The 15,501-nt window shown below is 40.7% G+C and overlaps 1 protein-coding gene across 1 annotated transcript in view; it reads right to left on the bottom strand.

Moving 5' to 3' along the window:
* LOC126418512 (chromatin modification-related protein MEAF6) overlaps positions 1-15,501 on the bottom strand; it is a 54,594-nt gene that overhangs the window by 13,012 nt on the left and 26,081 nt on the right. The window contains exon 2 of the mRNA XM_050085311.1: positions 7,508-7,711. Within this exon, the coding sequence (XP_049941268.1) occupies positions 7,508-7,711 (204 nt within the window). The remainder of the gene's footprint in view (positions 1-7,507; positions 7,712-15,501) is intronic.

The raw sequence follows: 15,501 nt of genomic DNA, 5'->3' as shown, positions 1-15,501 counted from the left end.
TTGTGACTGGATTACAACTTTTTGGTAGGGAGCACATAGCATGTTATCTTGGATGGAGAGTTGTCAGATGTAGAACTAACTTCGGGTGTGCCCCAGGGAAGCGTGTTGGGACCTTTGCTGTTCATGTTGTATATTAATGATCTTGCAGACTATATTAATAGGAACCTCAGACTTTTTAGAAATGATGCAGCTATCTATAATAAATTATTATCTAAAGGAAGCTGCATAAATATTCAATCATATTTTGATAAGATTTCAAAGTGGTGTGAAGATTGTCAACTTGCTTTAAATGTTCAGAAATGTAAGATCGTGCACTTCACAAAAAAACATAGTAACCTGTGACTACAAAATCAATGAGTCCCTGCTGGAATCAGCCAACTCATAAAAATATCGGGTGTAAGACTTTGTATGGATATGAAATAGAAATATCACATAGGTTCAGTCATGGGTAAAGCAGTTGGAAGACTTTGGTTTGTTGGTAGAATACTTGGGAAGTGCAATCCGTCTACAAAGCAGACAGCTTACAAATCTGTTGAGTGTTCTAGAATACTGCTCAAGTGGGTAGAACCCATACCAAATAGGACTAGCAAGGGATATTGAATGTATACAGAGTAGGTAGGCACGAATGGTTACAGGTTCGACTGATCTGTGGGAGAGTGTTACAGAGATACTGAAGGAACTGAACTGGATGACTCTTGAAGATAGACGTAAACTATCTCAAGAAAGCCTATTAACAAAGTTTCTTCAAGAATCAGCTTTTAATGATGGCTCTAAGAATAATCCCCTATGTATCGCTCACATAGGGATTGTAAGGCTGCACCTTATGGTGGTTTGCAGAGTATGGATGTAGATATGTTTCATGTGAGGTTACTTGTCCCAAAAGTAGAAGCAGTGTTTAGAAATATCTCCATGAGTGGAAATGGAGGTTGGTGCCTGGAAGCTAGCGAAAGTTGGAGCTACCATCTACAGTTACCAGCCATAGCACACAAATATAACACACACAACTGTTCGGATGTAAGGACTTTCAAAAACGGCTCCTCAAAAATTATTTGTCTTTTGTAATTGAAGCTGGCTGTTAATTAAGGTAGACCACAACTGTGATTGTAAAACTGATTATTACAAGAGAAAAACTATTCATTTGCTTTTAGTGAGATTACTCATGCCCTAAGAAAATAAAATACACAAGTAATTGTTTGGTAATATCTAAAAATGTAAAGCGTCCTTCTGTCTCAATGTAAGTATGGGTAGTATTTGGCAAGTAAACCAAATATTTTTCTCAGGAATATGATGTGGGTTTTTTAAAAAGTCATAGGAGACAACACCTGATGCAAGAATTGCCCCTGTGGAAGGCATTAATGTCACAATATTGAAATAGGCACAGGAAACTGGATTTCTATTAGAATGCTTAATTTAGTTAAAAGAAATGAGGACGACTTACTTTTCACCTTATTCTTACTAGGAAAATGGCGTATCTTCCATGAAATTCGATAGGAGCACTTTGATAGCAGTTGATGAATGAAGAACTTCGGCGAAGCCACATCATATTTCGTTGTTTTCATATTATAACTTATGCAAAGTCCAAGATGGAACAACAACAATATTATGGAAAGGATAGACTGCTACTCACTGCATACAGGAGACACTGAGACACAGACAAGCACAACATGAAGACTGCTATACATTGCAGGCTTTCTTCTGAAGTAGAAATCACTCACTCACTCTCACTCCCTCTCTCACACTCTCACTCTCTCTCTCTCTCACACACACACACACACACACACACACACACACACACACAAACAACCCACATCTCACATACACATGACCACTGTGTCTAGCCACTGTCGATGGATGGAGTTGTAACTTTGCCTGATGGGAGTAGCAATCTGGCGGTGAGGGTAAGGATGCGGCATAGGGTGTGGAGAGAGGGTTGAAGGATGAGGTAGGGAAAGGCATAGTGCTGCTTGTGGGAGGGGACAGGGACATGGTGAAACAGGATAGGAGCTGCTAGGTACATCTGGGAGATTTGGAGGGGGAGGATCAGAAAAGGAGAGAAGTATAGAAAGGAAAAGGGCTTCTACGTGAATTGGTAGACTAGACTGCTGTATTGTGCTGGAGTGGAAGTGGAGAAGGGGATAGGTATGTGGACAACAGGGACTAGTGAAGGTTGAGTCCAGGGGGTTATGGGAACATTGGATATATTTCAGGGAGAGTTCCCATCTGTGCTATTCAGAAAAGCTAGTGTCAGTAAGGAGGATCCAGAAGATGGCGCAAGGTGTGAAGCAGTCCTTGAAGTGAAGTGAAGAACAGTGTTTTAGGCAGCATATTAAGCAATTGGGTGGTCCAGCTGCCTCTTGGCTAGTTTGTTGGTGGCTTTTCTTGAGAACATATAGCTTGTTAGTTGTAATGCCTATGTAGAAACCACTATAGTGGTTGCAGCTTAGTTTGTACATCACATGACTGTTTCATATACTGCCCTGCCTTTGATGTAACAGGAAATATTTATGACCGGACTGGAGTAGGTGGTGGTGGTGGTGGTGGTGGTGGTGGGAGGATGTATGGGACAGGTCTTGCATCTAGGTCTATTGCTGGGATACGAGGCAAGAATATTGCAAAGGTTTGGTGGGCAGTGGAATACCATTGTGGGAGGGGTGGCAAGGATAGTGGGTAGGATATTGCTCAGTTTAGGGCATGGGGAGAAGTAGTCATATCCATGGCAGAGAATGTGATTCAGTTGTTGCCAGTCCTGGATGGTACTGAGTCACGAGAGGAATGTTCCTTGGTGGTTAGTCGGTGGGCTCCTTTGCGGCCAATCAGTGGGTACATGGGAGATGTTAGGAGACTAGAGAGACCAGACATGGGAGATATGCGATGTTCAATGTTGGGTGGGCAATTTCAGTCTGTGAAGCCCTCGGTGAGACCCTCAGCATATTTGGAAAGGAATAGCTCGTCACTGAAGATGCAACAACCATGAGTGGCTTGGCTGTGTGGAAGGGAATTATTGGTATGGAAGAGACTTATTGGTATGGGTGGGAGGCAGCTGTTGAACTGGATGTATTGCTTGCAATTGGTAGGTCCGATACGGTCAGAGGTAGTGATGTAGTCACCCTTGAGGTCAAGGTCAACATCAAGGAAGGTGGCTTGCTGACCCGAGGAGAAGCATGTGAAGTGTGAATGGGGGAGAAGGTGTTGAGGTTCTGGAATAATGTGAATAGAATGTCCTTACTCTCTCACCTATTGTCCTGATCATGAAGATGTCATCAATATCTGGGTAGTTAAGAACTCTCTAGATGGCCCACGAGTAGGCTGGCATAGGATGGTGCCATGAACATACCCATTGCTGTATCCTGGAATTGTTTGCAGATGATACCTTCAAAGGAGAAGTAATTGTGGGTTAGGATATTGTTGGTCATGGTGACCAGGAAGAAGGTTGTACATTTGGAGTCAGCCAGGCAATGGAAAAGATAATGTTCAATAACGGAATGCCACGGGCACTGGGGGTGACAGTGTAGAGGGAGGTGGCATCAAGAGTAATGAGCAGGATGCTGTGTGGTAAAGACAGAGGAACTGTGGAGAATTAGTGGAAGAAATGGTTAGTGTAGGATAGGTTATGGGTAATAGGCTGAAGGTGTTAGTCCACGAGAGCAGATGTTCTTTCAGTATCTGGCCACAATGGAACATCCTGGGTAGTTAGGTTTATGGACTACAGGAAGCATGTAGAAGATACGAGTGCAGGGAGTGTATGGATCAGGGGAGGGAGGGAGAGAGAGAGAGAGAGAGAGAGAGAGAGAGGGAGAGACAGACTCAGGGAGAGCTCCTGGGACGGGCCTATGAAATTGAGGAGGGGTTAGAGATCCTGTTGGATTTCTGGAATGGGGTTACTGCAACAGGGTTTGTAGGTGGATGAATTTGATGGCTGGCAGTGTCCCTCCACCAGATAATCATTGCAGTTTAAAACCACAGCACTGGAGCCTTTGTCTGCATGTAGCATTATAATGTTGGGATCAGTTTTTAGGTGATGGATTTCTGATCTTTCTGCAGATGTAAGGTACCCTGTGAAAGCAGTCATGTGATCCACGAACCACATTGCAATTACTGTGTTGCCTTCTATGTGGGCATCATAACTATCAAGCAGTCTGTCCTCATGAATGGCCACTGATGAATTGTGACCATGACTGCTTCACAGCCTGTGCCATCGGGATCCTCCCTAACAACACCAGCTTTTCTGAATCCCTGCCCCCTGCTTCAACTTTTGCTAGTCCCTATTCTACACATATCTAATCCCACCCTCACTCTCACTCGGGAGCACAGCACAGCCTTCTATTTCACCAACACATCCTCTCGTCTTTTTCCCCTTATCTCCTTTTCTACTCCCCCCCTGACACACACACACACACACACACACACACACACACACACACACACACACACCAAAACCTCATGACTGTACCTAGCACCCCATACTGTGTTCCCACCATGTCACTACATGCTCCCACAAGCAGCTATATGTCTTCAACTACCCCACCTTGCTATCTCCCCCCCCCCCCCCAATCCCATGCCACCTCCTTACCGCAACACCAGATTGCTGCTCCATCATATGCAGTTACGACCCAGTCAAGCCACAGCAGCCAAAGACAGTGGTTGTGCGTGTGTGTTTTCTAGTTCACAAGAAGGCCTTTGACAAAAGGCTAAAATGAATAGCAGTCTTCATGACTAGTGTGTTATGACAGTATTCCACTTCAAGGCAAAGGCATGTAAAGATTTGTCACAAACACATTAAGTGTTGATACAGTTTGTTACAGTTAAATGTCAGTTAATTACACATCAGTGGTAAAAGCCCTTGGGAGAGCCTATGGCGAAAGACACTGTTGTTGAAAGCGGAATGTGTTCACCATAGTGTAGTGGTCAGAGACACGGAGTTATAGAACTGCTATGTTCAAATACTTTTTTTATACATCTTTGTGACTTTAAAAGATTCTGGGACTTTATTATTAATGTCATCCAATTCTGCAATATTTAATGTTATTTACATATAAGAGGACTATCGGCTCAGTGCTGAATTTCTTTGATCCTGTGACTTCAGTATGTATTCTTTCTGGTCACAAATATCGGGCTGTTTTTCTCCAAATATGTCATGATTTCCAAGGTGTGGTTAGGCAGAAACCAATGAGTACTGCTTAAATTGCTGCGAGTGGAATGAGCACTAGATTAGCAGTTGACAAATATGCTATATCATTTTGACATCACTTTCCAGTGAAAGTTGCTTCCCCTGTCTAAGTGAAAAAGCAATATACACTTAGGTTAAAACAATGGTATTACATTTACATCAATAATAAAAAGATATGCTGTGGTTTAATTAGGTCTATCTATGCATAAAATTAAAAGAACAGTCATATAATGAAGGCAAAAAATGTTGAGTAGCTGCATGTGTTATAGGTGCGAACTGGTTGACAGAGATTTTGAACTGACATATTCTGTATAATTAGAACTGAGGAACCAACACATATTTAACACAGACTAACAGTGTAGCTTCAAGCACCTCAAAAACTTTGTGACAGACAGAAACTGTGTGCCAGACTACGACTCAACCACATATCCTCCCCCTTTCGTGTGCAACACTCACTGACTGCTCAAAAATGACTCATGTCCAAATTCACAGTTCCAATTCTGCCACCATCTCTCTCATTTTAGAAACAATTAACACTGTTAGTGCTTCACTATACTGTGATGGGGGTTTATTTACTTTTGCTATTTCATTTATCTTTTCCAAAAAAATTGTCGAGGGTGTTTTCTCTGATGTTCTGAAAGGTACCAGATGGAGCTAACCCAGGTAAAGAACACTGATAGGGTGTTCCCCGCGGTGCCCAGCATTGGTGAAAGAAGTAAATTTGCCAAACAATGGAAACTCCATGTAGGAATACCAACAATGTAGGAAAACACAGATAGCTACTTACTATAAAGAAGACACTTTAAGTTGCAGACAGACACAATTAAAAGTCTTTTAATTATGCCTGTCTTTTCCTACATTGTAGAAGTAAATTAGTGTCCCATTAAAAAACAAAATCTTGCTTATTTTTAAGCCCATTCGTCAGATGGTATGAAACTAGTATTGTGTGATCTTCAGTCTGAGGATATTTACTAAAAATGGCAACAAAACATGAAGAATAATCAAGTGATTCCAGTAGCTATGAAGTATGGCAGGTGAGCTGCACTGAGACCTATGACACCACTCTCAGAAAATATAATTTAAGAGAAAATCACACTATATTAATCTCAGGTTGCCTTATTGATGAGATACATGAAAGTTACACTTTACACATAATTCTGATTGTAATAAAAATAATTTTTTCTGTTGATATGGAATGTAATTTGAAACATTTGATAAGCACTGTTTATTTGAATTGAACCCAGATTCTATGGGGTTATATTTTAGGGTAATCATCTTGGAAAAGGTTTCCAACAGTAGCATGCAGTAAGAAATATGTGAAGCTGTAATGATAATGTTGTTGACAATTGTTAAGGAGTCAGATATATTAAGCAAGCATCAGTAAATATACATCTTCTCATGAAGATTTCCTGTAAATAAACCATTTCAGTCCAGAAAGAATAGTGATGCCCATATTTGTAATACTAGAAGAGAGAATGATCTTCATTAATTTTCATCAAAATTGAGTTTGCTCAGAAAGGGGTGAACAATTCAACTCCAAAAATCAAAATTGAAGTATATATTAATAAAAAAAATTTTAAAAAAATATAAAAATCTGCTTAGCAACTCTCTCTATTCCACTTTAAAAATTTAGGCTTTGTAACACAAAAAATATGTACATGTTTCTATTATTTTACTATTCTTTTTTAGTAATTTCAACTCAAATGCAGTCACATTTAAAAAGAAGTGGACTTGTTAATACATCATTGTATATTGTGCAAGTTAGTCATAGAATACGTACCTAACTAACCAACAATATATTACAGAAACAAAACTGAAAATATGTTCCTAACACCATATAAAAGTCATCTTGAAACTCCCACCCCCTTCATCTTTTGTCTGCTCTGGTCCTCACTACAGTTGTGGGTCTCTCATTGTGAGGTATGAGTGACCCATCCTTCCTTTTGAACCTTCCTTAACATATCTCTCTCACCCCTGATGAAGGGACTATAAGTTCAAAAAGCTAGGTAGTGTATTGCTTTTACTTTTATATGTGTGTATCAGCAGTACGACACATTTTGCCTTCTGAAGACAAGTAATGGCAGCGGGTTATGCCTCATAATTTATTATTTTCCCAATAAAGTTCTACTTTGGTACAGTTCCACTGAAAGTATTGATATTAGAAGAAAATAAAGAACAGAATCTTCAAGAATCTTTACATTCGTTTCATTCCCAAAGTTGGTAACTGTCTTGAAATCTTCGAAGACTTTGAAATCCTTTTCTATGGTCCCATTGTTATGAATGAATCATACTGTTATAATAGCATATAGGTACATTTTTAAAAATTAAATAGCTACTTACAGCCATTGAGGTAATGGAAGACTTGGAAAAGAGACGTTCAGCTTCTTTAAACTTTCTGTTACGTTTATCTGCTTTGCTGTTGGTATTTTTGTTACTAGCAAGGTAACGATCCCAACCTCGGATAATATTTCCATAAAGCTGAGTGTCCTCTAAGTAACTACCTTCAAAAGCATATATCTGCCTCTCCAAATTCGCCAAAGTTTCCTGTCAACAAAGAAACACATTTTCTCCAATCCATAATCAGAATATGCCCCTTAAAAAAACTAATCTAGCCTAATGGAAAAGAACAAATCAGAAAAATACACGAAGTTCATGATGATATGACTTTGTAAGCATGGTTAGGGGGCTTTTACTATCTGTTCCAAATATTCTGAGATGGTGTGATTACAAAGTTAAATAGCTCCCTTTCTAAAACCATAAAAATGAAACAAAGATCTGCACTTAAAACACAGGATGGAAGTAATGTCTTCTTAACTAAACTGCAGTTTCAAAACACACACACAGACACAGACACACACACACACACACACACACACACACACACACACACACACACACACACACAAAGTGTAATAGAGTTGCTAGTTATCGATGTAAAGCTACCCACCCATTCTGATTCCTGCTGATCATCCTCGAATTTTTAGGAGTTGGGAAAGTCTTGAAAGTGGAATGGGTCACTTTAACTTTACAAGGCCACTTGAGAAGTGTCTTAATGAAATTAGCAGCAAAGCTGACACACAGACTGAGTGAAGTGACACTGAATCGAAAGGACTGCTGCCAGCTGGGAGATATATGATATTTTTTAATTGGTGCTTCCAAGTTCACATTTTCTCTTATTGTTTTAGCTCTTTACATCGTGCGAGAGGATCATAACTGTACTCAACAAGCTCAGGCGTGAAATGCAACACGAGCTGGCATCAGGTTTCGGTAAATAAACTTTAGCTGTCTGAAGATTTGGTCTTTTACTGCAGTTTGAAGTAAACTGCAAGCTTAAAGGCTCTAATTATAAGAGGTGACCCAAAAGTTTCTATTTGAGGGCATAGCTGCAGTGTATATGCAATGCAGTGCAACTCCAGTACAGGTATATAAGCACCAATATATAGGCAAGGGATTAGTGTCACATTCGTGTCTTTCTGATGCCCGTGTGGTAAATACCGTAATGTGAACTATCTCAATGTTATTACCAAAAGCACCCACGCAAGACCAGTGTGCTGGTCCCCCCCCCCCCCCCCCCCCCCCCTCTGTTAAAGGACAATCACCAGTAGACATACATCTGAGAATGAAGAATGTGTATGGTGGGCAGCAAGTCTGTTGAAAACCACTGTTGTGGAATGGCACACTAATTTCCGTGCTGTTTCACGATAATGCCCACCCTCATACTGGTAATGCCACAACACAGAAGTTATGTCAGTGCAAGTGGGAGTCATTCAAGCAGCCATCATATATTCCTAATATCTCCTCATGTGATTATCACACCTTTGATCCCTTAAAAAAGGGTCTGAATGATCAGCAATTCCTCTCAGATGAGCATGTGCGGCAAACATTTATGGACTATTCCATGCAGCAGGACACAATGTTTTAGCAAACAAGTATCTTAAACCTGGAGCACCGGAACACTGCTGGGATGATTGCCCCAAGGCTCACAGCGATTTTGTCTGATTACTATTCTGATTCTGGACCATACAGCTTTCAAATGGAAACTTTTTGATCTCCTCTTGTATTTTATTTTTTTGTGAAGCAAAATTAGTTGTGAGAGTTACATCCAGTGTCAAGTTATTTACAAGTTAGAAATCTGCTGGCCTTAGCCAGGCAGATCACAGGTAGTAGAAGAGAGATTCGGTCAAATATTATCTCATACATAGAAGTTCTTTCCTCTTGCCCTTCCCTCTTCTCTTACATTTTCACCCCCAAATACAGCTATTTATCCTAAATGGGATGCTGCAGCACAAAATTCTAAGGGTATCTGTACACACATCATTCTTAAGCTGGGATACTACATTCCAGAATGGAAAAAAAGATTAGAGATTGATTTCCCACCTAATTGAGGTGATTAGAGATGGAGTGTGTTTGAATTAGACAAGGATGGGGAAACAAATTTGCTTTTCTTTTTGTAGGAACAATTCACTTTAAGGAATTTAGTGACACCATGGAAAACCTAAATCTACATGGAAACTTTCCTTCATCTTTTTCCTCTGCCAGACAGAAATCAACTTAAAACCTCGCTGCAGGTAGTTTATCTCCTGATTCATCAGTTAATTTCTCGCTACAAACTTCCCTTTCGATGGAGGAGTTGGCCTAATAGTTGGCATTACAATGACAAGTGTTACTCTGTTTCCCTGTTAGGATAACAACACTTGTTTGGACTGATAATATAGAGGAGATGAAGGGGTTTACTCCAGGCCTGCATTAGAGTAGAATTGCAGACGCTCTAAATGTTTGTGAAAATTGTAATACTTAGATAGACTTTCACCAATGAACTTACAGTTACAAGATGTTTAGAACAATGTATCCACAATAACAGACGGAAATTGAAGAGAGATGATACACACACAGACCAAGTGGCATATGCTCTTGTGTAACTATAAAGGCCAGTCATCTGCTGAGCTGAGGCAATGAAGGGATGAAATAGAAAGATCAATGGGTACAATATTACACTGATCTGACAAAAGTCATTCAATATTTCCTAATATTGTGTTGACCTTCCTTTTGCTCAGAGTGCAGCAACTCAATGTGGCATGGGCTCAATAAGTTGTTGAAACTCCCCTGCAGAAATAATGAGCCACGCTGTCTATATAGCCCTTCATAATTTCGAAAGTGTTGCTGATGCAGGATTTCTTACAAGGACGACCTCTCGATTATGTCCCATAAATGTTCAAAGGGATTCATGTCGGGCGATCTGGGAGGCCAAATCATTCACTCAAATTGTCCAGAATGTTTGTCAAACCAATCGTGAGCAATTGTGGCCCACTAACATGTTTGGGAACATGAAGCCCATGAATGGCTGCAAATGATCTCCAAGTAGCCAAACATACCCATTTCCAGTCGATGATCAGTTTAGTTGGACTACAGCACACACCATTAAGAAACCACCAACAGCTTGCACAATGCCTTGTTGACAACTAGGGTCCATGGTTTCATGGGGTCTGCATCACACTCAAAGCACTATCAGCAGCTCTTACCAACTGCAAATGGCACTCTCTGATCAGTACCAAAGTTTTCGAGTCATTTAGGGTCCAATCAATACGGTCACAAGCCCAGGAAAGGCACTGAAAGTTTGATGAGGTTTGGTTTGTAGGGCGCTCAACTGCGCAGTCATCAGCGCCCGTAAAAAGTTCCAATGTTTACACAGTCCATTTTCTTTTCACAGTCCAATCGAGTCACTCTCACAAACGATGATGATGATGAAATGATGAGGACAACACAAACACCCAGTCCCAGGAGGCACTGAATGCGATGTCATACTTTTAGCTTCGATCATCTGTTGCCTTAGCCCATTAATGCCAAATTTCACTGAACTGTCCTAACTGTTGGAAAACTGATATCTATCACGACCAGTTGCAAACTTATTACACTTACCTGAGGTGTCATAGATGCCACTTTAACTTTTGGTGATGCCTCCACCTTAAGAACAATATACTGTGGCTAAAACAAATGTGTTTCATAATTCTACAATTAACTAACCTCAGTGAGATAGGACTGTAGCTCCATGTATCAGTTCTTCGACATTGGAATGACCTGAGCATTTTCCAAACATATGATGTGCTATGTTGTACCAGTAAATTTCAATATACTATTGACAGCAGATGGACTGGGTTTTTAACACAAGTTCAATGAATCCATCAGCACAGTGTGTCTTATAATATTCTTCAGTGATCAATGTAAGAACATATAATTAACTATTCCACCCTGAAACATTATCATTTTAATAAAAAAGGAACAAACACAGAAGTACCGAAGGCTAATCAACCCATCAGCTGTGATCATGAATGCTATCAACTATTATAGGAACTATGACATCAGACAATCGGGTATTTTAGCCATCACTGTATGGAGACTCTTGCAGGAACCAGGAGGTCTTAAGTAGGGAACATCTTGTTATTAAAGCCTTAAAAATGTATTAAAAGTTGAGAGATTTCGACTGGGGGCATATATATAGCTGTGAAATATGCAAATTATGGCCTACCAACATAACCTAGCCCTTAAGATGTGCTAGGTGATGTCACTGGTATAAATTGAAATGCAGTTTCAAGTTTCAAGCAACACCACGGTTTGTTAAAACTGTGGACTGTGATAAGCAAGTATGCAGGTGTGAGAGATAGTATGAAACATTGACCACGCTAGTATGAAACATTGACCATGCTACAGTTGGGTGTCTTGTGTGCTTCAACAATACAGGGAGCAGAATTGCAGTTGCAATCACATGTATAGGAATGGTATCTGTGAAGAGACCAGACTAACAAATAGTTCCTGAAGAATGGGTAGCATCATTGTTGGTTGTCACAGGTGCAATTATCTGGATGATTGACTATTTTGGCCATGTACTGATAGTCAACATAGCTTGTTATGCTAGTATTAACATTATTTTTTCCAAGGACATGCAGATCTTGTGTATGGTTAAATAACAAGGACATCCTTTTTGGATAAAATATTAAAAGAGGTAAAACTGTCCCCATTTGATTCTCAGAGTTGGAACAACTCAGGAGAACATCATTAGAAGAAACAAGTCTGGCGGTATATGGGTCAGAGTGAAGAATGTTAAATTCCTTAACTGGGTAGCTCAGTTAGGGACATGGATACGTTAAAGTTGTTAAAATATTAGTGGAAATAAATTAATGAAGTGTGCTGGCACGAAGAACAGGATTTCTGGTCAGGTAGGTACATGGTAATTACCACAGAACCAAACAGGAGTAATGCAGAAGTAGGTCTAGTAATGGAACAGGGTAAGCTACTTTGAACAACATTGTGAACAGATTATCAACCCCAAGATAGACATGACCCGCCACAGCAGAACAAATGTATATGTCTAATAGCTCTGCAGTTGATGGAGAGACTGAAAGAAATAATGGTGAGGTATGGCACCCAATGGTCGACATGTACCTCTCCCAACACTCCTGTTTCCGTCATTTTATAAGCTGGCGTACATGGGCACAGAGCCGCTTAAAGGCTATCAGATGCTCGAGGGAAGGGTGTCGCTTATGTCACTGTAGAGTTCGTCAATTCTCTGTAATTGCCTCAACAACTTCCGGCGACCACCAAGGGACTGTCTTTCGCTGGGGGCACCTTAACAAGAGCCTGTGCAACAATGCCCAAAAGCCAGAGACACAAGTAGAATTCAGGATCAGGATGAACCATGGTCCAAAGACAGAAATGCACGATTTGCTTTTCTTGGTCAAAAACTGTAAGTCAAAGAAAAGGGCTCAAGTGGAGACCATTCAGATGTCTCCTTGGAGTTGGTGTTCAGCCAAGACTACAGACTGGCAGCTAAACCAAAGGCAAAAGTCACTGACATTCAGTGCAGGGTCATTATTAGTCTGATACAGGTCACAAACACATTGAAGGCGAAGAGGGATAGTGTAGCACTCCACACAGAGCCCTGAGAGTCACCGTTCTCTTGGACCAACAGGGAGCTAAGGAATCTACCAACTCTTACCTAAAACAATAGACAGGATAAAAACTGATGACTTAAATATTGGAAGGGAGCTAGTCATGGTGGGTGGGAAAATGTGATGGCATCAAGTTATATATGCCTTATGTAGGGCAGAAAAGACTGCAATGAGATAATGGTGTTCAGTAAAGGAATGTTGGATTGCTGCTTCCTAACCACCAGATGCTTAGATGTGGGTAGCCCTTTTGGAAACCACACTGATAGAGGGACAAAAGACACCAAGATTTGAGAACCCAACATAATTGTTGGGCTACCATACTTTACAGAGTGTGTTGGCAAGGCTAATCAGTTGGCAGCTGTCAATGGATACTGGGGTTTTGCCTGGTTTAGGGCTTTCAAAAATAAAGTGAAATAGTAATTCCTTGACAACTCTTTCTGTGCCATAGATGAATTCTTGAAAATAAATAAATAAATCTATAGGTATAATACACACATTTTGTGCCATTTAAGAGAATGGGGCAGGTAAATTATTTTTTTTTAAAAAAAAGGAGCGTTTCAAGCACATAAGAAATGCAAACATGTATTAAGGTTCCTTAGGGGAAAAAAAATGGAATCTTGATTCATGTGTGCATTTCTTATGCATTTCACATGTTCCACACCATAATGGTTCCTGTGAGATTGATCAATGGAACATGTAACAATCTAACAACACTTTCTCTCTACTGTGAAGGGAAAACACCTACCCAGCCATTGGTTGAAGACAGTGAGTAGATGAAATCTGTGAATCATATATGTTGCATTATGCGACTATGAATGCAATGAGGGCCTGGGGCTGTATATTGTGATGAATCAAGAGTCTGTACCAGTTCCCAGTCACTGAAAGGTTCATTATATTTTTCAGCGTTGGAGGAAGGAAGATTTGGGACAACAAATACCGGGACATCTTCAGTTTGTCTTTTATATGTTTGATAGACAGCCAGGTAATAGGACACCAACACCATTGCAAAATGGGTCATGGAGTGTTCAGCAAGAACTGACACATCGGTAGAAGCACCTCCGTGAAGGCGTAACAGGTTTCGATCTCTAGACTATGGAGCTAAGCCCACACAAGTGATAAAGAGGCATACATTCCCAAGGGGACATAGTGCTCCCAGCATTCCCTCTTAATGCACTGAATTCAATAATGGGTCTTTGCACAGAGCTGCTTAACTGTGATGAGGGCGCTCTATTAAAGATGTCACTGGAGACATAGCAGGGCCCTTGGACAGGCCTGAATAGCTGTTGTAAAGTTTTTTGTCCACTATGACGATGACTGCTGGTGAAGGGGCCCATGGAAAGAGGGACAGCAGTTCCAGCAACGTGGGGTATCAGAGGTGTCTCACACAAGCTTTTCGATGCAATTTGATGGAGAAAAGACAAAGGTGATGGCAGAAGTATGCAACTGCCACTTGGCTCTATAGAGAGCTGTCACTTCCTTGGTGCCACCCAACAGATCAGTTGCCACAACTTGTCCATCAGGTGATGACAAATGAGTGACAGGATTACCAGAAAGTGGTCATTATCACAGAGAATGTCATAAGGTCGATAGGTGCAATTGGCAGCTCTAAAGTGGATAGGAATACTAATGAAACAGATCAAGATTGAAAAAAGGTTGGTCAATCAGATGGTGACTACCATACAAAGATTTACTGCCCAAATGGTGATGCACACTGAAATTCCCCTGCCCAGGAGTAAATAAATACTGCAAACGGTGATTGCTGGAGTCGTCAGCACTCACACTGCCATTGCTTCCAATGTGGTACACTGGGGAGACCAGTCATTGATAACAAATGTGCGAAGCAATGCACAGATCCCTCCAGATGCTCTCCCTGGGCAAAAGGCTCAGAGTAAATGCACACTAACCTCAAAGAGTTGGAGAATGGTTATCAGTGAAATGTGTTTCTTGGAAAGGAACATGGATCTCAGAACAGAGGACACTGGTTGCTGCAGTTCTGGCCGGTGACAGTAGTGTCCATTCCTGCTCCATTCAATGATCATATTAAGGATGTCCTGGTTACACGTGAAAGGGCCAAAAAGATGAGTCAACTCCAGGATTACTGTTTGTCATTGGTTGACACGGAACAACATTGAGAATCACAGGTTCAGAATCAGATGGCATGAAAGAAGCTGGCACCTTGTATTTTAAGGAGAAAAAACACACTTGGAAGATTTCAGCCCTAGCAATCAAAAACGCAATAAAATTTGACATAATTCTGACAGCATACAGTTATGACCATCTGAATGCAGCTTTTAAATTTTTGTGTACATCCATTTTTTACCACTTGCTCCGCCACGCTGCAGACACCTAATGCCTGAGCATGAAGTACTATACAGTAGAGTAACAACCATA

The sequence above is a fragment of the Schistocerca serialis genome, chromosome 9 (genome assembly GCF_023864345.2).
Source record: "Schistocerca serialis cubense isolate TAMUIC-IGC-003099 chromosome 9, iqSchSeri2.2, whole genome shotgun sequence".
Classification (NCBI taxonomy): Eukaryota; Metazoa; Arthropoda; class Insecta; order Orthoptera; family Acrididae; genus Schistocerca; species Schistocerca serialis.
The sequence above is the reverse complement of the archived record's forward strand: the minus strand, read 5'-3'. Positions and strand labels throughout refer to the sequence as shown.